The 22850-nt window shown below is 40.1% G+C and overlaps 1 protein-coding gene across 1 annotated transcript; it reads left to right on the top strand.

The window, feature by feature from the left end:
• Positions 1–9742: 9742 nt before the first annotated feature.
• MTRES1 (mitochondrial transcription rescue factor 1) lies at positions 9743–21841 on the top strand. Its single transcript, XM_089664958.1, has 4 exons — positions 9743–9877; positions 14787–15258; positions 19070–19142; positions 21577–21841. Exons 1-4 carry the CDS (start codon positions 9874–9876, stop codon positions 21775–21777), a joined length of 750 nt encoding a protein of 249 aa, XP_089521084.1. The 5' UTR covers positions 9743–9873; the 3' UTR covers positions 21778–21841.
• Positions 21842–22850: the final 1009 nt, after the last annotated feature.

Here is a 22850-nt window from a genome sequence, read left to right as displayed (position 1 = left end):
AACATCCTTGGGGTGTCTACTTTCCAAAAAGGGGTCATTTGGGGGAGGGGGTTTGCACTGCCCTGGCATTTTAGCACCTCAAGAAATGTGATAAGCAGTTAGAAAGTAAAAGCTGTGTACATTCCAATATGTATACCATAGATTTTAGACGCTATAACTTTAACACAAACCGATTAATATACATGTATTGGGATTTTTTTTTTTACCAAAGACATGTGGCAGAATACATTTTGGCCTAAATGTATGACTAACTTTGAGTTTATTGGGTATTTTTTATAACCAAAAGTGAAAAATATAGATTTTTTTCAAAATTTGTTTGTTTATAGTGCAAAAAGTAAAAACCGCAGAGGTGAAATATCACGAAAAGAAAGCTCTATTTGTGTGGAAAAAAAGGACATAAATTTTGTTTGGATGACTCATCAGCTGTCAGAGGGTGTCCCACTGACAGCTGAGTACAAAGAAAACATGCCAGCAATTACAAATGATGAAAAAAACAGTGTGGGGCTCCCCCCTCATCCATACCAGGCCCTTTGGGTCTGGTATGGATTTTAAGGAAGACCTCACACCACAATTTAAAAAAAAATGTCCCTCAGGTCTGGTATGGATTTTGGGGGAACCCCACAACAAAATAAAATTTAAAAAAAGATAGCATGCAGGTCCCCTTACAATCCTAAGGATTTTGGGTCTGGTATGGATCTGGGGGGACCCCACGCCATTTTGTGTGGGGTTCTCCTTAATATCCATACCAGACCCTTGGGGGTTGGGGGGGACCCCCTCGCTGCATCTGAAAAAATACAACATGTGATACCACCAGCAAAACCCTGGTGATAAATATCACATCTTTTTTTACTTTCTGTTCTGTTTGTGAATTGGACTTAACAGCTTACCGCATGTTTTTTTTTGCGGTATTTACTGACTCATTTTTAATTTTGCATTATATACCTCAGAATTGTTTTTCTTTTTCTTTTTTTTGTGAATTGGACATTTTGTTACCGCGTGCGTTAATTTATGCAAATGAGTCACATGTTATTGTATGTGGTAACCTTTAGTGAATTGACCCCATTATAACATATCAATACCGGGCACTTTCACCCTCTTTCTGCCCAGGCCACTTTTCAGCTTTCAACACTGTCACATTTTGAATGACAATTGTGTGGTCATGCAGCACTGTATGCAAAATTACATTTTCATCTTTTTTTGCACACAAAGAAAGATTTCTTTTGGTGGTATATAATCACCACTGGGGTTTTTTTTTATGTTTTTGCTAAATAAACAAAAAAGACTGAACATTTAAAAAAAAACTTGTTTTTTTCTTTGTTTCTGTGATAACATTTTGCAAATAAATAATATTTCTTCATAAATTTAGGCCAAATCTATACTGCTTTATTTCTTTGGTAATAATACCCAAATAAGTGTATATTATTTAGTTTGTAGAAAACATAGTTACATAGTTAGTCTGGCTGAAAAAAGACAAAAGTCCATCCAGTTCAACCAAAATAGTTATAATTCTATACCCACGGTTGATCCAGAGGAAGGCAAAAAACCCCAGCAAAGCATTATATAATTTGCTCCTGCAAGGAAAGAAATTCCTTCCTGATCCCCCAAGAGGCAATCCGATATTCCCTGGATCAACTTTACCTATAACTGTTAGTATCCAGTTATATTCTGTATATCAAGGAAAGAATCCAGGCCTTTTTTAAAGCAATCCACTGAGCTGGCCCTCTTGAGGGAGTCAATTCCACATTCTCACAGCTCTTACTGTGAAGAAACCTTTCCATATTTGGAGATTAAATCTATTTTCCTTCAGACATAAAGAGTGCCCCCTTATCCTCTGTGATGACCTCAAGCTGAATAACTCTACACCGAGTATTCTAAACTATGGAAATAATGAGCAGTCACACACCAAGAATGTCACAATATTCACAGCTTTATTCCACAAGTAACCACAACAATAATCTAATAGAGACTGCCCACTGACAAGTTTCACCAAATTGGGTTTATTTATAGATATCCCTATGCAGCACTTGACCAGCTTGAAGACATCTGAAAAAGAAACACAGAGCACTTCAGTGCTCCTCTCTCTTAGTATTTCTTTTTATACTCACCTTTTTCAGATGTATTCTGGCTGGTCATGTGATATATAGGGTTCTTTTTCTCTTCCCCTTCCAGTGGTCCAGTGGTGGGTGGACCTCCATGAAAAAGAGGGTGGTATTGACATCATCATGTCAGCATCTGCGTCTGCATCCTTGTGCTGAGTCCCCTCAGGGGTGGGCTATTAAAGCCTTGCACTTACTGTAGATCCTCAATTTTCCTAGTTAAATGATGCTGGGCATCATTCATGTCTGGAAGACTGAGGGCATCTAGTCATGAAATGGACTTATTGTGATGAACATTGTCAGAGAGAAAATGAGAAATGCAATCGGGACTGCATTTCGTTTTAAATCCCTCCTTGAGGACTTAGTGTCATGGATTTGACTTCAAATCAGAATTAAACCTTCCATAAGACATGCACATTTTGTTTCAATTCATTTTTCGGACGTAAATTATATTTTTGGAGATTTGGATGTATACAAATCTCTGAATGAACATAGTAATGAATGTCAACAAATCCAAAAAAAAAGTTAAAATAAAATTAACAAATGCTATTGTTTAATTTGTTTCATGCGGATGACATCATATGATGCGATACTAGTTTGGGCCCGTAGGGCAATTAATTCAATTTTCAAATTCGTTCAATAATTTGAACTCTGATAATGAATGGAATCTGAATTTTGTTCCATTCGTAAATTCAGATGCAGATGATGCCATCTTGATATTGTCCAGTCAGCTCGTTCTCTTGGTGGGTTGAAACTATAGGTCAAAAATATCAAATCCTTCCAATTCAAATTCATCTGATTTGATAATATATTGAATATATAGCAATCTTCCAGAAATACTGCATAATTTTTCTAATCCATCTGGACCAAGAAATATACGAATGGAATGCCGAAGATTTGAAACAAATTTCCGAAAATGAATCTGGTCAAAGAATATGAAGAAATAAAATTCTTCAATGAATGTATGCATCCAAAACGAAATGAAAAGTCTACCTTCAAATACTCACCTCTCCTTTAAAGAAGAGATGTCAGAGAGCTCCCTCGCTGACGCTGACATCTTTTCCCAGGCTTCTTCCAGCTGTGGCCATCTTGACTGGTTCATTCATTCAGGTGTGCAAAGAATGTATATGGAGCTGCACATATACAGTGGAGTTCATCTTGCAAGGAGGAAGGTAATATTTTATTGTAGAAGAAATATACTAAAGTTCCCAATAAAGAGCAAAATGTCTCAAGTTTCTGAACACAATTCAAAGTGCTAAATACAATGTGGACATGAAAAAAAATGAATAGTTTTTCTTTCTTATTCCCCATGTGTTTATATACATTCAGTAACAGGGGCGGACTGACCATTTGGAAACTCAGGCACTGCCATAGGGCCCGGGGTCAGTAGGAGGCCCCATGAGATGCCCTTGGTAACTTTTTCATAGGATTTTTTGAGTTTGGGCAAGGACAGAGGAGCCCCATGATCCCCTATTGCCCGGGGGCCCCATGAGTTGTCAGTCCACCCCTGCTCAGTAACACAAAAATATATCCATGCATAACAGTTCCTACTACTTAATACACTGTGTCAATGACTAAAAAATCATCTCTCAAAAAGAAGTCTGTCCACACGCACACCTTTCCACAAAGACTTCATATTGAGTAACTTTTTTAAGTCATTGATACATTGTATTAAAGAGGTTGTAAAGGCTTGAATGTTTTTTTCCTAAAATAACAAACATGTTATACTTACTTGCTCTTTGAAATGTTACTGCACAGAGTGTCCCTGAATCTCCTCCTCTGGATCTCCCACTGGCGCACTTGACTTCTATTCTGTGCCTACCACCATAGCAAACCAAATACAACAACTGCAGTGCAATCCTAAATACAATCATCAGCTATTTAATACATATATTTTTAAATCCATGCATGTAAAAAATATATATATATAAAGTTCATTGGTCTTTTATATGTCAACAAACATCCAAAACCATATATCCACTTGCAGACCGCCTACCATAGTTGTACTGCGGCAGAGCAGCCTCACTACGCCAGATCACGTATATGTATGTAATCTGGCCTGGCAGGGGCTGTCATTCGCTACAGCACAAGCTGATCAGCAGGTCCTGGCCAATGATTTATGGTGATGACCTGCTGACTGGCTTAGCGAATGACAGTTCAGAGCCCTGTGTTTACTAACAACACGTGGCTAAGAACGGAGAGCAGAGATAGGGCTGATTTAATTCTCCCTGCAAAGCAGGGGGATAAAACAGTCCCATTTAGTAGTAAAAGCAGCTTGCATTACAAGGATTACACATTGTTAGGCACACAGTTAACCATTTTGATTGCCCCTAGATGTTAACCCCTCCCCAGCCAGTGTCATTTGTACAGTGACAGTGTATAGTAGTAGCACTGATCACTATATTAGTATTATTGTTTAGTGGTTGTTTATTTATTATCACTTTTGCAGCAGTTGTTTTCTTATTCCAGGTCACAATCCTGCGCACTGTCCTTTTGTCTCTTTAGTTGACCGTATCCACCTCACTTATGCCTATCAGACGGTATTTTTCCAGAAACTGCATGTACTATCATAACCTTTGATACTGTACAAAATGGGAAGATGACAAGTAAATGACCAAATAAACACAATGCATCACATCCCTGAGGAATAAAATCTGGAAATATAGAATTGTGGGATTTTGAAGGTGCAAAAAAATAAACTTATAATATTGTTAAAAGATAATTTTCTCCACTTTATTAAAAAACAATTTTAAAACTGTAAGTAGGTACAGTGGTTCTTGACAAATATGGCAAACTTGGCTGTTTTCTGAGGTTTGGAGAGTGTAGTTTCCCTACATGTTTCGTCAAACCTGGGCTTCCTCAGGGGTAGGGATACCTTATCTGCAGTACAGTCTACAATTATATCAAAAATCTAGAATCAAGCATAATTGCAACAAATACCAGTCATTGTTATACATAAACCTTCTTTAACTGTTCAGAAAAAATGTGTATGAGCCCCCAGCTTACCATCAAAATCATGCTGCCAAACCATTCAAGAACATTCAGATGCCTCTACATTAACATTATGGCCAAGGCGTCCGTGCAATTGCAGAGGATATAAAGAAGGTCAAAAATCCACCTATATATAAATGTATGTCCATCAACATCCATACAACATGCTATCATGATCTAATAGCTATACAGATTACTTACAATAACCAAGGTGAGAAGGATCATCAATGTCAAAACTTTGCCACTAAGGGTCAACAGTAGCCTTCACTTCTCACAGATCCATACTAAAAAAGTAAGGGCCAAAAAACTTCTCAGAGAATGATTCTTAAAAGTCACCAAAATGGTTATGCACTAATCATCGATTTAAATGTATGCCTTACCAAATACATGTATGCCTCACCAAATATGAGATCGCAATCACAGCCCAATGTTTAGCAACACCTCAACGGCCAAAAGGCCACATCATCACTAGTTTCCTCTTTTATATCCTCCACCCGGCCGACATGTGACGTCATTGGTCGGGTGCAGATGTCCAATGTATGACTGCGCATACGTGGAGATCATCGGCGTGCATGCGCGAACCAAAGCCGCCCAAAGCCTTTGCACATCTGCACAGGAAACCACAATAGGATTCACAACAGCGCCACTGATGACCAAGGAAAATACTACAGCCACCATCTAGTGGTAGAAAGTAATAATACACTAACAGAAAACAAATAATAATTGGTAAGAGGGTCACACCACCATCTTATATTTCTTTAATATCCTCTTAATTTATTGATGTTGTTTAGAATAAGTAGTTATTAGCTGTACAGTACAGTCATCTTTTGAATTTTTTTGTCCTAAAAAGTAACGATTGGCGTTCCTGTTTTTTAATTTTATTGTAAGCTTTTTTTAAATAGCTATGAATATACCCTCTCTGTCTTAATCGAACATAAAGAGAACTGTGCTCCTTAGCAAAATCCTCATCCTTGCTACAATTCCATCTCAACCAAAGATATTGGCCATAAGGGATATATTTTATCAGTGGTTCGGGATGTGAGCTCGAAGTATGTAATATAGTGTTACCTGCAGATGGTTTCCTATATAATGACGAGCCCAATGAGCCATCTGGTTCTACAAATATCTCAACATCAAGAAAGGTGTTTTTTTCCTGGTGGCATATCACGGTAAATTTCAGGTTATAATCGTTCTGGCCCAGAACGGTCATAAATTGTGTGTGCTCTTCCTGAGTACCTGGCCATAACAAAAAAAATCGTCGATATAACAATGCCAAGTGCTGATGTGTTCAAGACAAATACCAAGGTCAGCTCGAGCAAACAATTCCCTCTCCCACCCCACCAGGTACAGGTTAGCATATGATGGGGCACAGCGAGTACCCATCGCAGCTCCCTGCACCTGGAAGTAGTGGGAGAGTCCAAACATGAAGATATTGTGTGTCAAAATACATCTCAATAATTGCGAAACAAAGATATTATAGTCAAATGCTGCCTGGCCATGTTCATGTATATATTATGCCACAACTGTCAGTCCTTTTTCATGACGGATTGCATTATATAGACTTTCAATATCAATGGCAACCAACCAAGTACCGCTAGGTACATGTAGCCCATCAATGATCTTTAATAAATCAATTGTGTCTTTGACAAAGGAAGAAAGAGATTTTACATGGGGATGTAAATACTTGTCCACCAGACAACTAGTGTTTTCCGTGAGGCTGTCACAAGTGGATACAATTGGATGACCCGGAGGGGAACTTAAAGATTTGTGCACCTTGGGTAAGGCATAAAAAGTAGGAATTTTGGGTTCCTTTACATTCAAATACAACCATGTATCTTTGTTGATGGTACTATTTTGGTAGGCTTTAAGTATCAAATTCCAAAACTCTCTAGCATACTTATCAATAAAGGTCTTAGAAATAGGACTATACCACTCTTTGTTCTTCAAAATTTGCATACACATCTGTTCATATTGCGGGAGATCCTGAATAACCAGGTTTCCCCCCTTATCAGCCGGTTTGATAACTATGCTAGTGTTAGTCTGTAGGGAAATGAGTTCCTTTCTATGGGCTAAGGACAGATTGTCTGTTTTGGTGTTTTTCCATACAACCCTCACAATTCCTTTTGTAGTTTGTTGTACAAAGGCCCACATATTGGGATTAATACTTAAAACTGGAAATGTACCTGATTTTTTTTTTTATTTCTGGGGGTGGAACACGGGATCACAGGGGTACATGTCTTCCCTCTGTATATCAACAGGGTCCAGTTGACTTTCCTCATACAGTTCCATAAGGTCTTGCATTGAATGTAAATGATTGAATGTAAAATTGGACGATGCACTATTTCCACAGGCCTGGGATTGATTTTTATCATGACGTATATCATAAAGGACTTTAAACATCTTGAGAATAGATGTGTATCTTTTACAATTTTAAAACGACCTATATTAGTGTCTGGACAGAAGGTTAAGCCCAGTTGTAATATCTGAGTGTAAGAGAGTAAGAAGATAAATTGATTATTTCAAAATGAGATTGTCCATTTACTTCAGCATAATGGGATTCTCCAGAGTGTTCTTACGTGAATCGGGAGTGTGAGTTGCTAAAAAAATAGGTGCATCTCTAGTGTCAATAGGTGCTGAATTAGAGTTAGATACCAAGGTGAAATCATTCACCTTGGAAGAAGCAGATGTGGATAAAACAGGTAAAGAATGTGACAATGTATTGGAGGGGTTACATACATTACCCAATTGCGGGTTGAAATTGCCCAACAACATTTTCAAGTGCGACGAGTGAAAGTGATGAGAACGTGGTAGTGCTTGTTTAGAACGTTCGCATGGTGGTTTGCGTTCACCAGTGAATCCAGACAGACATTTTGTGTGATCAGTGGATGAAATATCTAAATCTCCCCTTTTTTTAGGATTGCTATCACCTGTAAGATCTTGATAGATCGTAGACTGGCTAGAAGATACAGGAACATAGCCACCCTCTCACCCTCCCGAACAAATGGAAATTGGGGGGGGGTTTAGGAACATAGCAATCCTTCCATGTTCCAAACAAATGGAAATGGGAGGGAGGAGAGGTTCAGGGACATAGCCACCCTCTCATGTTTCAAACAAATGGAAATTGGGGGGAGGAGTTTAGGAACAAAGCAACCCTTTCATTTTCCAAACAAATAGAAATGGGAGGGAGAAGAGGTTCAGGAGCGCAGCCACCCTCTCACCTTCCAATCAAATGGAAATGGGAGGGAGAAGAGGTTCAGGAGCACAGCCACCCTCTCACCTTCCAAACAAATGGAAATGGGAGGGAGGAGAGGTTCAGGAGCACAGCCACCCTCTCACCTTCCAAACAAATGGAAATGGGAGGGAGGAGAGGTTCAGGAGCATAGCCACCCTCTCACCTTCCAAACAAATGGAAATTGGGGGGGAGGGCTTTAGGAACATAGCAACCCTCTCAAGTTCCAAACAAATGGAAATGGGTGGGGGGGGGGAGATTCAGGAGTATAGCCACCCTCTCTTGTTCCAAACAAATGGAAATAAGATGGAAGAGGAGTTCAGGAACATAGCCACCCTCTCATGTTTCAAACAATAGGAAATTGGGGGGAGGAGTTTAGGAACATAGCAACCCTCTCATTTTCCAAACAAATAGAAATGGGAGGGAGAAGAGGTTCAGGAGTGCAGCCACCCTCTCACCTTCCAAACAAATGGAAATGGGAGGGAGGAGAGGTTCAGGAGCATAGCCACCCTCTCACCTTCCAAACAAATGGAAATTGGGGGGGAGGGCTTTAGGAACATAGCAACCCTCTCAAGTTCCAAACAAATGGAAATGGGTGGGGGGGGGGGGGAGATTCAGGAGTATAGCCACCCTCTCATGTTTCAAACAAATGGAAATTGGGGGGAGGAGTGTAGGAACATAGCAACCCTCTCATTTTCCAAACAAATAGAAATGGGAGGGAGAAGAGGTTCAGGAGCGCAGCTACCCTCTCACCTTCCAAACAAATGGAAATGGGAGGGAGGAGAGGTTCAAGGACATAGCCACCCTTGCATGTTCCAGACAGATGGAAATGGAGAGAGGAGTGGTTCAGGAGCATAGCCACCCTCTCACCTTACAAACAAATGGAAAGAGAGAGAGAGTGTGTGTGTGTGGGGGGGGGGGTAGGAACTTAGCAACCCTCTCATGTTCCAAGGGAATGGAAATAGAGGGGGGGGTTCAGGACCTCGTAAAGGACATTTGAAGGAATTAGAGAGCTAGTCTTTACTGGAGTACATGGATTATTTTGTAGAACAAGGATCTTGTTTAATGCCACTTTAATAGGAAAGAGATTATACGGTCTGTACATTTTTCAAGAATGTTCCTCAAATTCTTTAACCAATGGAAATGATTCTTCTCAATGTTCATGTACTTTATGCTGTATTTTTCATAAGAAGCAGCTAAAACAGTCACTAAATAGAGGGATGGAAAAGGGGAGAGCTGTACAAATGTTCTTACTGAACAAAACCTGAGGATTGTTGTATAAATCAGAGTAAAGTTGAGCTGTAGAAGGACAAGACCCTCAACCCTCCTCTGAGGATCCTCATAAACCAGGAAGAGGATCCCCCTTCCTAATGTGACTGAGATGAAGCGGTAGTACCAAGGTGTGTCGCTAGGTGTCACGCACAGCCCTGACTTGCAGTAAGGATGACAGTGACAGACGGAAGAGGAAAGGCTCTCAGAGCGAGGCTTGGAGTGCAGCGCTGGGCTGAGGTCAGCCAAGGAGTGAAGGGGTGAGCGACGTTTGGGCTTTGCTGACATATGGGTGAGTAGCCTGTAAGCTCAGTGTGCTGTAAGCCGTCCTGTATAGCCCTTCTTGTGAGGTGACGGTCATAGTGCAGGAAGTGTGGCAGGGTCCGGCACGGGGGAAGGGGGACACTGTCACTTTGTATGGAAGGCTGTGCACTGTCCGCACATCTATTTTTACCTTCGGAGGCGACAGGGGAAAATCCCGCTGTGCGCATGTGTGGTCCCGGTGTATGCACATGCACATGGACAGGCATGGGCTTGTAATGACCTGACCTGCAGGCAAGCACACCTCTCCTGTAGTCATGTGATCTGGACTCACCTCTAGGTCACCAAGCAGTAGTATCAGGGCTAGTATGCAGGGAGCACTCCCAGACGGCCATCCTCAACAATGAACACTACACATGGAGATGCTGAACGGCTTGTGCACACTAAAGATGGCCAAACACATTCCAATCTGATTGTACAATCTCCCCGAGGGCCACTTCACACCACAGTTTCAGCATTCCACATGCATTTGTACAATCTCCCCGAGGGCCACTTCACACCACAGTTTCAGCATTCCACATGCATTTCTGCATGCCCATTTTTGATCCTTTTTTTTTCTTCTTTTATTACAGGTACTTTTATGGCGCCGACAATGTACTCAGCACTTTTACATATATATTGTACATTCACATCAGTCCCTAACCCTCAAGGGGTGTATAATCTATGGTCCCTAACTTACATACATACATACATACACATACTAGGGCCAATATAGACAGGAGCCAATTAACCTACCAGCATGTCTTTGGAGTGGAAACGAGTACCTGGAGGAAACCCACACAGGTACAGGAGGACATGCAAACTCCAGGTAGTGCCGTGGTTGGGATTCAAACCGACAACCCTAGTGCTGCTAGGTGGAAGTGCTAACCACTTAGTCATCATGACAATTCAAAACGTGCACTCTGGTGTGTTCCAGTGCTTTTTTTAAAATTTTTTACCATGTTCTACTTTTGTTAACCACACTTGTGTGAATTAGAACTATTGGAATACATGGAAAACACTGCGCATGCAGTTTTGATGCAGAATAAATACGCACTGGACTGTATGTGTTGTGAAGCAGCCCTGAGCGTTACTTTACCAAATTTTGTAATAGAAGAACCTTTCCTAACAAGCCTTTCAAGTTGTATCCAATCATGCAGGCTCTTGCACTATATAATTGGTGGTAGAGATTAATGCAGAACTATTATTATTATTATTATTATTATACTGTATTTATAAAGCGTCAATAGTTTGCCCAGCGCTGTACATTACAAAGGGGGACAGAACATGTGACAGAACAATACCAATACAATGCAAAACATGAGGGGATTGAGGGCCCTTCTCTTTTGAGCTGACAATCTATATACTTCTATATTCTATACTTCTTTGTTCTCCAGTGTTGCTATTCCCTCGGAACTCCTCGCCTGGCACTGACATCTTCAGCCCAAAATGAAAATGTACTAACAGTCCTCTTCAAAAGAAGTCGATCATTAGATGGACTCCTCTCAAATGGGAACATTCATACAGTTTATCCAGAAAGTATTGACAGTGCTTAACTTTTGACACATTTTGTTATGTTACAGCCTTATTCCAAAATGGATTAAATTCATTTTTTTTCCTCAACATTCTACAAACAATACCCCATAATGACAATGTGAAAGAAGTTTGTTTTAAAATCTTTGCAATTTATTAAAAATAAAAAGCCACATGTACATAAGTATTCACAGCCTTTGCCATGACACTCAAAAATTGAGCTCTGGTGCATCCTGTTCCCACTGATCATCCTTGAGATGTTTCCACAAATTGATTGGAGTCCACCTGTGGAAAATTCAGTTGATTGGACATGATTAGGAAAGGCATAAACCTGTCTATATAAGGTCCCACAGTTAACAGTGCATGTCAGAGCACAAACCAAGCCATGAAGTCCAAGGGATTGTCTGTAGACCTCAGAGACAGGATTGTATCAAGGCACAGATATGGGGAAGTGTACAGAAAATGTTCTGCAGCATTGAAGGTCCCAATGAGCACAGTGGCCTCCATCATCCATAAATGGAAGAAGTTTGGAACCATCAGGAATCTTCCTAGAGCAGGCCGCCTGGCCATAATGAGCGATCAAGGGAGAAGGGCCTTAGCCAGGGAGGTAACCAAGCACCCGATGGTCGCTCTGAAAGAGCTCCAGACTTTCTCTATGGAGAGAGGAGAAACTTTCAGAAGAACAACCATCTCAGCAGCACTCCACCAATCACGCCTGTATGGTAGAGTGGCCAGACGGAAGTCACTCCTCAGTAAATAGCAAACGGCAGCCTGCCTGGAGTTTGCCAAAAGTCACCTGAGGCACTTTCAGATCATGAGAAACAAAACTATCTAGTCTGATGAAACAAAGATTGAACTCTTTGGCCTCAGTGCCAAGCATCATGTCTGGAGGAAACCAGACACCGCTTACCAGCTGGCCAATACCATCCCTACAGTGAAGCATGGTGGTGGCAGCATCATGCTGTGGAGATGTTTTTCAGCGGCAGGAACTGGGAGACTAGTCAGGATCAAAGGAAGAATGAATGCAGCAATGTACAGAGACATCCTTGATGAAAACCTGTTCCAGAGCGCTTTGGACCTTAGACTGGGATGATGGTTCATCTTTCAACAGGACAACAATCCTAAGCACACAGCCCAAATAACAGGAGTGGCTACGGGCCAACTCTGTGAATGTCCTGGAGTGGCCCAGCCGAAGCCCAGACTTGAACCCGATTAAACATCTCTGGAGAAATCTGAAAATGGCTGTGCACCGGCGCTCTCCATCCAACCTGATGGAGTTTGAGAGGTACTGCAAAGAAGAATAGGAGAAATTGCCAAAAAATAGGTGTACCAAGCTTGTAGCATCATACTCAAAAGGACTTGAGGCTGTAATTGGTGCTAAAAGTGCTTCAACAAAGTATTGAGCAAAGGCTGTGAATACTTGTATACGTTTTTTGTTTTTTTATTTTTAATAAATTGCAAAGATTTCAAAACAAACTTCTTTCACACTGTCATTATGGGGTATTGTTTGTAGAATGTTGAGGAAAAAAATTAGTTTAATCCATTTTAGAATAAGACTGTAACATAAAATGTGGCAAAAGTTAAGCGCTGTGAATACTTTCTGGATACACTGTAGATCTATCAAAATTCAGCGGGTCCCTGCTGTACCATCTACATTTTGATCCATCTACTGCTCAGCTGAACTGATCCTACTGAGATTTTCAAAACTTGCTAAAATTAGAACTAAAAGCAACTTTTGTTTTTTTCCATTTTGGATAAAGTAGGGGAGGACTATAATCCCTGTCAGTTTTTTGCCATCTATGTCCCATAAGTGAGATTTCTCTTCACTTCCTGTCCCATAGCCAAAACAGAACGTGAGAGCAAATCCCTGTGAAAGAATTCTTTCTACACTGGAGGTATGGCTTTTTGGCCGCAATTCTTCCATTAAGACTACATTTGGACGGTCTTCTCCAGACAGTAGATGGGTGTACCTGACTTCCACTGGTGTCTACCAGTTCTTTGCTGATGTCACTGCTGGATATCTTCCGATATAGAAAATAGATAAGCATGATGTGTCTTTCATCAGCTGCATTAAACCAGATCTCCACCAGCACCCTTCCTCCTCCCCATTTTTTTTTTTGTAATTTTATCTTATCCCCACTTATCAGAAGGTGGTATCTACACATTTCAGATACTAACTGATCCAGCATTGGCCACTGCTCTGTCCTGCGTTGGCATGTTCTTTCTGACATCATCAAGAAGTTGACTATTCTAGGTTTGGCAGGCAATCCTCCCGATGATGCACTGATAGGACTGCCCCTCTTCCTCTCTTGAATGAAAGACTATGTCTCCTGGGATATGTGACGTGCATGACCAGTGACTTGAAACTGTCTTCCACAACCTCACCTTAGTAGCAGAGTTTGGCTTTTCCTCACTCAGTTTTAGGCCTTCTACACAGCTGTTTCAGTTTGACTGTATTTCAGCCTACGTATGAAATTGATGGTCAATAGCACCTGCTTGTTATAATTGGTTATTTATACACCTGATTCTAATCCTACAAAATCCCTGACTTTGTGCAAGTATGAGAATTGATGCTGGTTTGAAGCCAAAGGGTAGTCAAACCAAATATGGATTTGATTCAGATTTCTCTTCTGTTTGCTCACTTTGTATTTTGCAAATTGATAAAAATAAGCAATTGAAACACATATTTTTGAAAGCATTCTTTAAAGCATTTCTTCACACCTGCCAAAAACTTTTGTACTGTATATCTAAAACCAGAACTTTTTTTTTGTTTTTTAATATTGGATAGTATGGGGAGGATTAACACTGCTGTCCAGTGGTGTATTTTGTTTTTGTGCTGCCCTGGGCTGCCCCCCCCCCCCCCCCAGGAAAATATGACATCCTCCAGCAGCCCCCTGCTGTTGTCAGTTTATTATTCACATTGATGTCTCACTAGAGAGATTTCTTTCTCTTCGGGGAAAGGGATTTATAATGTTTTTTTTTAATATGTATACATGATTGTTTTGCCTTTCATTTCTATTTTAAATTGAATGGGTTGTTTTACAAGGTAAGGGGTTTACATACTTTAACAGGCAGTGAGATGATATCTTTTCAGTGTGAGGAAAATCTAAATATAGTTGCCAGTTGTAACAGTGATCACACAACACATTCTGTACTTTTGTCTCATTTATGATGAAAACCTCTGCAGGATATTATCTCTTATAGTTCTGGTTTACATGATCACTGTTTTCTCTGAGGGTTATGCTCAACCAATAACTGATAACTGGTGATAACTAATCAGATAAATAGCATCTGTATAAAAGTATGTGTGACCAGCATTTTAGTGTACTTAATTTTTTCTTTCTTCTTTTTCCTCAATGTGCATGCAGGCTATGCAATGACTGGAGTCAGATTATTCCTAAGGGCCTTCAATAACATGCATTTTTATTCACGGATCTGCCAAAAACCTGTTTTATTTACGTACAGCACTTTCCAATGCAGTTCGTGTTGGACGCATCAAAGACATCTGTCACAGTATTTGACAAACTACAGCCAGACAGCCAATGGCTTGTTCCATGCAGTTTCTGGTAATTTACTGGCTACACCTGCAGGAACTATCTGTTTATATAATAGTGTCAGGCACAAAAGCAAGAAAGGTAAAAAAAAAAATAGATCAGATACAGTGGAGGAGGATGAGGATGAAGATGAAGATGAAAAAAAAATTGATCCGGAAGATAGTGACTATGAAGATGAACCAGAGGAAGATCCCACCATCCCCAAGGACTATAAAGATATAGAAAAGGCTGTGCAATCATTTCGCTTTGATGTCATCTTTACTGCAGGATTAGACATGTCACGGCAGTAAGTTATTACTCTTATCTCTGATAATATAATGTAAAGACAAAAACAACTCGGGTGCATAAATTTAGAAAACATATAAAGCTCAAATGTGAAACAGAACTTTAAGTCAATAAGTAGACACACTTCCCTGTGGGAGATATTCTGAGCCATGTAGATTTATTTTTTTCAGCGCAAAGCAGCTTCAGCATAAATTAAAGTGGTTAAAAAGCCTAACGATTTTTTACCTTAATGCATTCCTAAAAATATTTTAGCGATCAGTATCCCCCTTCACCCCCTTTTACTTACCTGAGCCCTCATTCAATCCAGCCCTGTGCATGTCTGCAGATCTTCTTTCCCTTCAGTTCCAGGTATTACAGGCTTTACTGTAGCACCAGGAGACCCTTGGCTCCCCATGCAGTCAATCAAAGCCAGTGATGTGGAAGGTGGGGCCAAGTCCCTCTGTCTGTGTCAATGGACACAGACAGTAGGGCTTAGTGACTGTTGCCTATGGGGGCACTGGACATAGAGGAAAATCCAGAAGCGCTGGCAGGGGACCCGAGAAGAGGAGATTCAGGTCCGCTCTGTGCAATGGAATTGCACAGAGCAGGTAAGTATGACTTGTATCTTATGTAAAAAAAAAAAGAAAAACCATTTTAGGGCAGTACATAGATGATTCTTTTTTTGTTCAGCCAGTTGGTTGAATGAAAAGAAAATGGCTTTTTGGATGTAAAAATCCTTCTGCTGTGCCTTTGTATTCTGACAGGATGGAGACTTCCCTGCCATCAGGATACACTGCCAGCTGTAGGCAGTAGTGCTGATCAAGCAGACATTTTCCAGCAGGGCAGTTGTACATAAGTTGATTGGTAGATCGATTTCTGTACAATCACCCTGTTCATACATGGATCGAAATGCAGCTGGCCCATGCTGAACCGGCCAAATTTCGTTCCATGTATGGCTGGCTCAGATCAGTGGTTTACCAAGCTGAATCTGTGTGGCGCTTAGAAAAGCTGAGTAGGTCCTTTTTTTAGTAGTCTTTGAGTGGATCTGAAGACATTTTGGATGGGGTTGAGGGTTTCAGTAGGTTAATGCTTCCTACAATAATACTCAGACCAGCCTGTCTGGCACCAACAAGCATGCTGTGTTCAAAGTCACTTAAATCCCCTTTCCTCCCCATTCTGATGCTTGGTTTGAACTTCAGCAAGTCGTCTTCACCATGTCTAGATGCCTAAATGCATTGATTTGCATCCATGTTGTTGGCTGATTAGCAGTTTGTGTTACCAAGCAATTGAACAGGTGTACCTAATAATAAAGTGGCTGTGAGTGTATATGTTTTTCCTACTGGGAATCAATGCTATGCATTTGAACAACCATGATATGTAATGCATCTGGAATAGCATTTTTCTGAAAATATCATGCCCATGAGCTTAAATAAGCTGCAAGGCATTTAAAATAGAGAGTCTTTCCAATTCACAGGTAATTAATGCATTTTACAATATAAGGGGGCATAAGATCCTGAATAGAAATTTATTGAAGTGATTACAGATCAGTTTTGAGACAGATATGGTTCAAATACATCAGTCAGTGTGAAAAACTGGTGGAGATATATGAATTGTCATTATTCACCTGTTGGGTATCGGATCAGGGTGAGTACATGCAGCTGGGAAAGTTGGTGATTAAGTGACCCCTCACTATGTTCGTTATAGGCAAAGCAATGGGTCACTTTAACTTTGCATTTATGACCTTGTATTTGGGCAAAGGCTGCTCCCACCTGCCTCCCGCTGTCCAGTATGAATGCCAGCAGCCATCAAGCCAAAAGCAGACAATTACCCTACAAAATCCTTCCCTCTTTCAGTTCTGGAAATGGTCACAAACTGCGCACAATGGATGCTCGTCTGAGCAGAGGTAATAACAGGTTCATTGCGTTGCCTGCTATTAAGTAAAATTTTACAGGTAGGGGAGAACAATCTTATTTTAAAGGTGCACTCAAGGAAAACGTCTAATTACACTGATATACTGTACTTTTTACCTGTCTGGAGCTCAGTTTTAAGAGTTAATTTAGATAGTTGTGTTGTGCTACTGAAAAGCACCCCAATGAAGGGTAACACACTAGCATACATTGCGGCGAGCTTCTTCAAAAACAACAATGCAGGTCTGATTTTCAGTGTGTTTGGCTGCCTTTTATGCAACACAGGTTTGTCACAGGGTATATCTGAATGTTTTGTTGCCTGTAATACGTGAATATAAAAACATTTAATTTTTTTAGTATAATAATACACACTGATCAGCCATAACATTAAAATACCATCTGAAAGTCATGGGAGGCAGCAAGTAAACATGTTCCTGAAGTTGATGTGTTGAAAGCAGAAAAGATGGGCAAGTGTAATGATTTGAGCGACTTTGACAAAGGCCAAATTGTAGTAGCTGGATGACTGGGATGGAGCATCTCCAAACCTGCTGCTTTTGTGGGATATTTCAGGTCTGCAGTGGTCAGAACCTACCTACAATGGTCCAAGGAAGGAAAACTGGCAACAGGGTCAAGGACAGCCAAGGCTCACTGATGCATGTGGAAGGGGAAGACTGGCCAGTGTAGTCTGATCCAATAGAAGAGCTACTGTTGCTCAAATTGTTGAAAAAAGTTGAAGCAGTATTAAACCCAAATGAAAACATTTTTCATATTGCAGCTTACCGATTCTTAGATGTGATGGCTGCATTTGTTTTTTTTTTTTTGTTTTTTTTTTAGGCTTTCTTTCCTTTATGTTCTGCAGATGTAGCAGTTAGAGACAACCCATTTACTACAGACAGCAATGCTTACAAAAATCAACTTTTATTTATTTATCCAAAAGGGGGAAAAACTGTTTGGAGTATCTGCATATAAAGTGTGAGCTGGAGCTTGGCTTCAATTGGTGTATCATTGTATTAGTGTTGTGTAGTCTAGTCAGTGCATCTAACATTCCCCTTCCCCCTAGACTGACAGTGGTGCCTCCCAGGGCGTTGTCTCTGTGCTCCTTCATCCAGAGTGGGGGGACTCTATTACACGAGGTGTGTCACTGGCCAGATCACCAGGTGAAAACAGGAAAAAAAGCCTTAAAAAACAAAAATAGAGAGAACTAAGGCAACCACCACATCTAATGATTCATAAGTTGCAATGTATTACATTTTTGGCTTTGAGTTTAATACTGCTTTAATGCTGGTTCCAATAGAAAGGTGTCAGAAGATGCATTGCATCTCAGTTTGCTGTGCATGGGGCTGCGTAGTTGCAGACCAGTCAGGGTGCCCATGCTGACCTGTGTACAAATCCAAAAAGCACCTAAAATGGGCAAATGAGCATCAGAACTTGACAAAAGAGCCATGGATTAGGTAGCCTGGTCTGATGAATTCAATAATGACTTGAGCACAACATGTTTGAGGTGTTGACTTAGCCTCCAGATGTCAATCCAATTGAACATCTGTGGGATGTACTGGAAAAACAAGTCCAATCCATGGAGACACTACCTTCCAACTTACAGGACTAGGAGGATCAGCTACTAATGGCTTGGTGGCAGACACCACAGCATACCTTCAGAGGTCTAGTGGAGGGAGTTCATGCCTCAATGGGTTATGGTGGGTGGTCATAATGTTATGACTGATTGTTGTATGCCCTTGTGTTTATTTTATCAAGAATATGATTTTACAGAACAGTTTTATTGTTACTAGGGTTAGGTTTATCAAATGTTTTTTACCTGTTTCCGTTACATAAGCATATAACATGGTTTCATTTCTGCACTGTATCTTCATTGTAAGTAAAATCTAACAAGAATAGATGACATGAACTCTTAACTTTTTTTTTTATAAGCAAATTGGAAGACGCATTTTACAGTGGAAAGCTTCGCCTGAATGGAGAAAAGCTGTGGAAGAAAAGTAGAGCGGTAGGACTTTTTTGTCTGGGGTTGCATGACTAGAAAATACATTTTCTGGTTCACAATATTTATTTAGAGCTGTAAAATCGTCCCTAAAATGAAAGCATTCAAGGCCTGCTGGGGCTAAAGAACTTAAACCTCTGATGCTTTCAAGTTCTAACCAAACACACACAAAATCTAAACACTTCTGTAGGTATTCTGCTTGAGGTATTAGTGTATGCAAAGATGTATGAGGTGCAATGTTTAGTTTCTGATCAGACCTTTTAACTGGAAGACCTGTCTGTATTAGGAAAATTATGTATTCATAGTTTTCTCAGCATCAAATCATTGTCCTCTCAGTCTGAAAATAGAGTGAGAATGTTTTATAAACTGTTTATATATACAGTGGGTATAAAAAGTCTACACACCCCTGTTAAAATGTCAGGTTTCTGTGATGTAAAAAAAAATGAAACAGAGAGAACTTTTTCCACCTTTTAATGTGACCTATAAACTGTACAACTCAGTTGGTTTTATTACAGCACTCATAGAGGGAAGTAAAAAATTAAAATAATATGGTTGCATAAGTGTTCACACCATTAAACTAATGCTTAGGCTACTTTCACACTGAGGAGTTTTTGAAACGTTTTTGCGTTTAAAGAAAGCGCCTTAAAAGCTCAAGAAAAATGCTTCTCTATGTATGTGAATGTATATCTATTTATGTTTTCACACTGAGGCATTGCGGTGTGGTGTAAAAACTCCTGCTTGCAACATCTTTGGGGCATGTTTGGTGAGTTAAAAGAAATGCCCCAAAAATGCCTCTTTCCATTGAAATCAATAGAAAATGTCTGAAAAACGCATAAAAACCTCTGAGAAACGTTTTTGGTGCAGTCTTTAATTTGTGTCCTTTAAAAAAAACGCTCACCGCGGTAAAAATGCCTATGCGTTTTTGCGGCAGATCAGTGTGAAAGTAGCCTTAGTTGAAGCACCTTTTGATTTTATTACAATACTCCTGTGCACAGATCACCCCACAGATTTTCGATCAGATTCAGGTCTGGGCTTCTCTTAATCTTCTTCTGGTGAAGCCATTCCTTTGTTGATTTGGATGTATGCTTTGGGTCATTGTCATGATGAAAGATGAAGTTCCTCTTCATGTTCAGCTTTCTAGCAGAAGCCTGAAGGGTTTGTGCCAATATTGACTGGTATTTGGAACTGTCCACAATTCCCTCTACCTTGACTAAGGCCCCAGTTCCAGCTGAAGAAAAACAGCCCCAAAGCATGATGCTGCCACCACCATGCTTCACTGTGGGTATAATGTTCTTTTGGTGATGTGCAGTGTTGTTTTTCTGCCAAACATATCTTTTGGAATTATGGCCAAAAAGTTCAACCTTGGTTTCATCAGATCATAACATATTTTCCCACATGCTTTTGGGAGATTTCATATGTGTTTTTGCAGAATTTAGCCAGGCTTGGATGTTTTTCTTCATAAGAAAAGGCTTCCGTCTTGCCACTTTACCCCATAGCCCAGACATATGAAGAATACGGGAGATTGTTGTCACATGTACCACACAGCCAGTACTTGCCAGATATTCCTGCAGCTCCTTTAATGTTTCTGTAGGCCTCTTGGCAGCCTTCCAGACCAGTTTTCTTCCTGTCTTTTCATCAATTTTGGAGGGACGTCAAGTTCTTGGTAATGTTACTGTTGCACCATATTTTCTTTACTTGATGATGACTGTGTTCCATGGTATATCTAATGCCCTGGAAATTCTTTTGTACCCTTCTCCTGACTGATACCTTTTAACAATGAGATCCCTCTGATGCTTTGGAAGCTTTCTGCGGACCATGGCTTTTGCTGTAGGATGTGACTAAGAAAATGTCAGGAAAGACCTACTAGAACAGCTGAACTTTATTTGGGGTTAATCAGAGGCACTTTAAATGATGGCAGGTGTGTACTGACTCCTATTTAACATGATTTTGAATGTGAGTGCTTAATCCTGAACACAGCTACATCCCCAGTTATAAGAGGGTGTGCACACTTATGCAACCACATTATTTTATTTTTTTATGTTTAGTGTCCCCCCCCCGTCCCCCCCAAAAAAAAGTCAGTTTGTTTTTCAGTTGAGTTGTACAGTTTATAGGTCACATTAAAGGTGGAAACAGTTCTGAAATTATTTACCTTTGGCTCATTTTTTACATCACAGAAACCTGACATTTTAACAGGGGTTTTTTTTATATCCACTGTAGGTGGTTAATTTAGCCTAACACTAGTAGAAACAATGTCACTTGGCTATGACTGGCTGCAAAGATTCACCTGTGAGTGCTGTGCCAAAGTTTATGACATCCTGTAGCCGAAAACTGAATTTTATGGTTAAAGATTGCAAAAAAAAAACCATGTTTATCTTGGAACAGACCTCCAGATCTTTTTGTGTTTTTAGATAATTCTTCCTTAAACACATCTGCCTTTTAGGTTAAAGTTGGAGACATTTTGGATCTAATCGTAGAAGAAAACCGTGCAACTGTAACTACAACAGTTATGAGAACTATGCTAAAAGAAGTCCAAAAAGAAAAAACGTCAACAGACAAATACAAAGTTGTGCTGAGGCGATGGAAAAAACTGACCATTCCAAAGGCTCCAAAGGCTCCAGAACCTCCAAAGGCTCCAGCATGAACATTATTTATCTAGATCTGACATTTTCATAAAAAAACAATAATAAAAACACATTTTTACTGAGCACCTGCATGATATATTGTCAATACTGTAAAAAGTGGTTCAGGTTTTGCTGCTACACTTTTTCTTTTGGATCTTATTTAGTTAAATAGGTAATGTTTTTTACTTTAGATGTGTTTAAGTGTGTAAGTCCTATCTTGTGTTTTATTAATACACCTATTGTATACACATCAAAAAGACTATCTTTGGCAAAGTATATAACCAAACTTGCCCATTTCCTGGAAATCTTAGTTGCCTGAGACAGTTACACCATTTGTAATCAAAGCTGTTATTGATTCTAAAGAATTTCCCTTAGAGTTCAGGCAATATCTTAGTTCTGTCGGTATGCAGTATATTATATCATGAAAAAGATTAATAGGCTGCCATTGCCTCCTCCTCTCCTGTGAAAATCCAATTTGATTGGCTGTCAGGTTGATTATTTTGCCTCTGTTTTGAGTTTACGACGGGCAACTAGTATTTTTGAAGATGGCCAGCAGTGGCAGTCCCCATACTATTCTTATTACAGGAATACTTTAAGATTAGGTTTAGCATCAGAGTTAGGAGTTAAGTCTCAGCATTAGGAGGAGAGGGTTGAAGATTAGGTTAAAGTGTTACTAAACCCACCACAGTAAAATCAGTCTGTATATGCAGTAAAGCATGCTTGTTATACTCCCTGTGGAACCTAAGGGGTTAATCCTTCACATTGTGTAAAAAGGCTGTTTGATCCTGAGTTTTCTGATCCTCCCCTTCTTCCAGTGTCCCCCTCTTATCTCCTGCTAAGACATATTGTGCGGAGTCACTTTGCACATGCTCAGTTTTGTGTGTATTGCTAGAGGTTTTTTTTTTTTTCTTTGGGAGAGTGCATGTGATCAGCACAGGGCCAATCAGCACTGTCCAGGCAGAGGTCAGGGGTTCTGCATCCTCCTAGAGCAGAATTAAAACGCCCCATACAAGCTTTAAAATGTGCTTTGCTGGACGCTGATAGAAGTCACAAGACTGTTCTAACTGCTGATGAGAAAAGGTATTTAGTGGTT

The sequence above is a fragment of the Staurois parvus genome, unplaced genomic scaffold (genome assembly GCF_062004578.1).
Source record: "Staurois parvus isolate SC_StPar_1 unplaced genomic scaffold, SC_StPar_1.0 ptg000048l, whole genome shotgun sequence".
Lineage (NCBI taxonomy): Eukaryota > Metazoa > Chordata > Amphibia > Anura > Ranidae > Staurois > Staurois parvus.
The sequence above is the reverse complement of the archived record's forward strand: the minus strand, read 5'-3'. Positions and strand labels throughout refer to the sequence as shown.

Bases quoted from the DNA above. Each gene is read 5' to 3' on its own strand.
- MTRES1 (XM_089664958.1), top strand. The intron at 15,259-19,069 runs GTAAGTTATTAC...TTTTTTTATAAG, and splicing joins GGATTAGACATGTCACGGCA to CAAATTGGAAGACGCATTTT. The intron at 19,143-21,576 runs GTAGGACTTTTT...TCTGCCTTTTAG, and splicing joins TGTGGAAGAAAAGTAGAGCG to GTTAAAGTTGGAGACATTTT.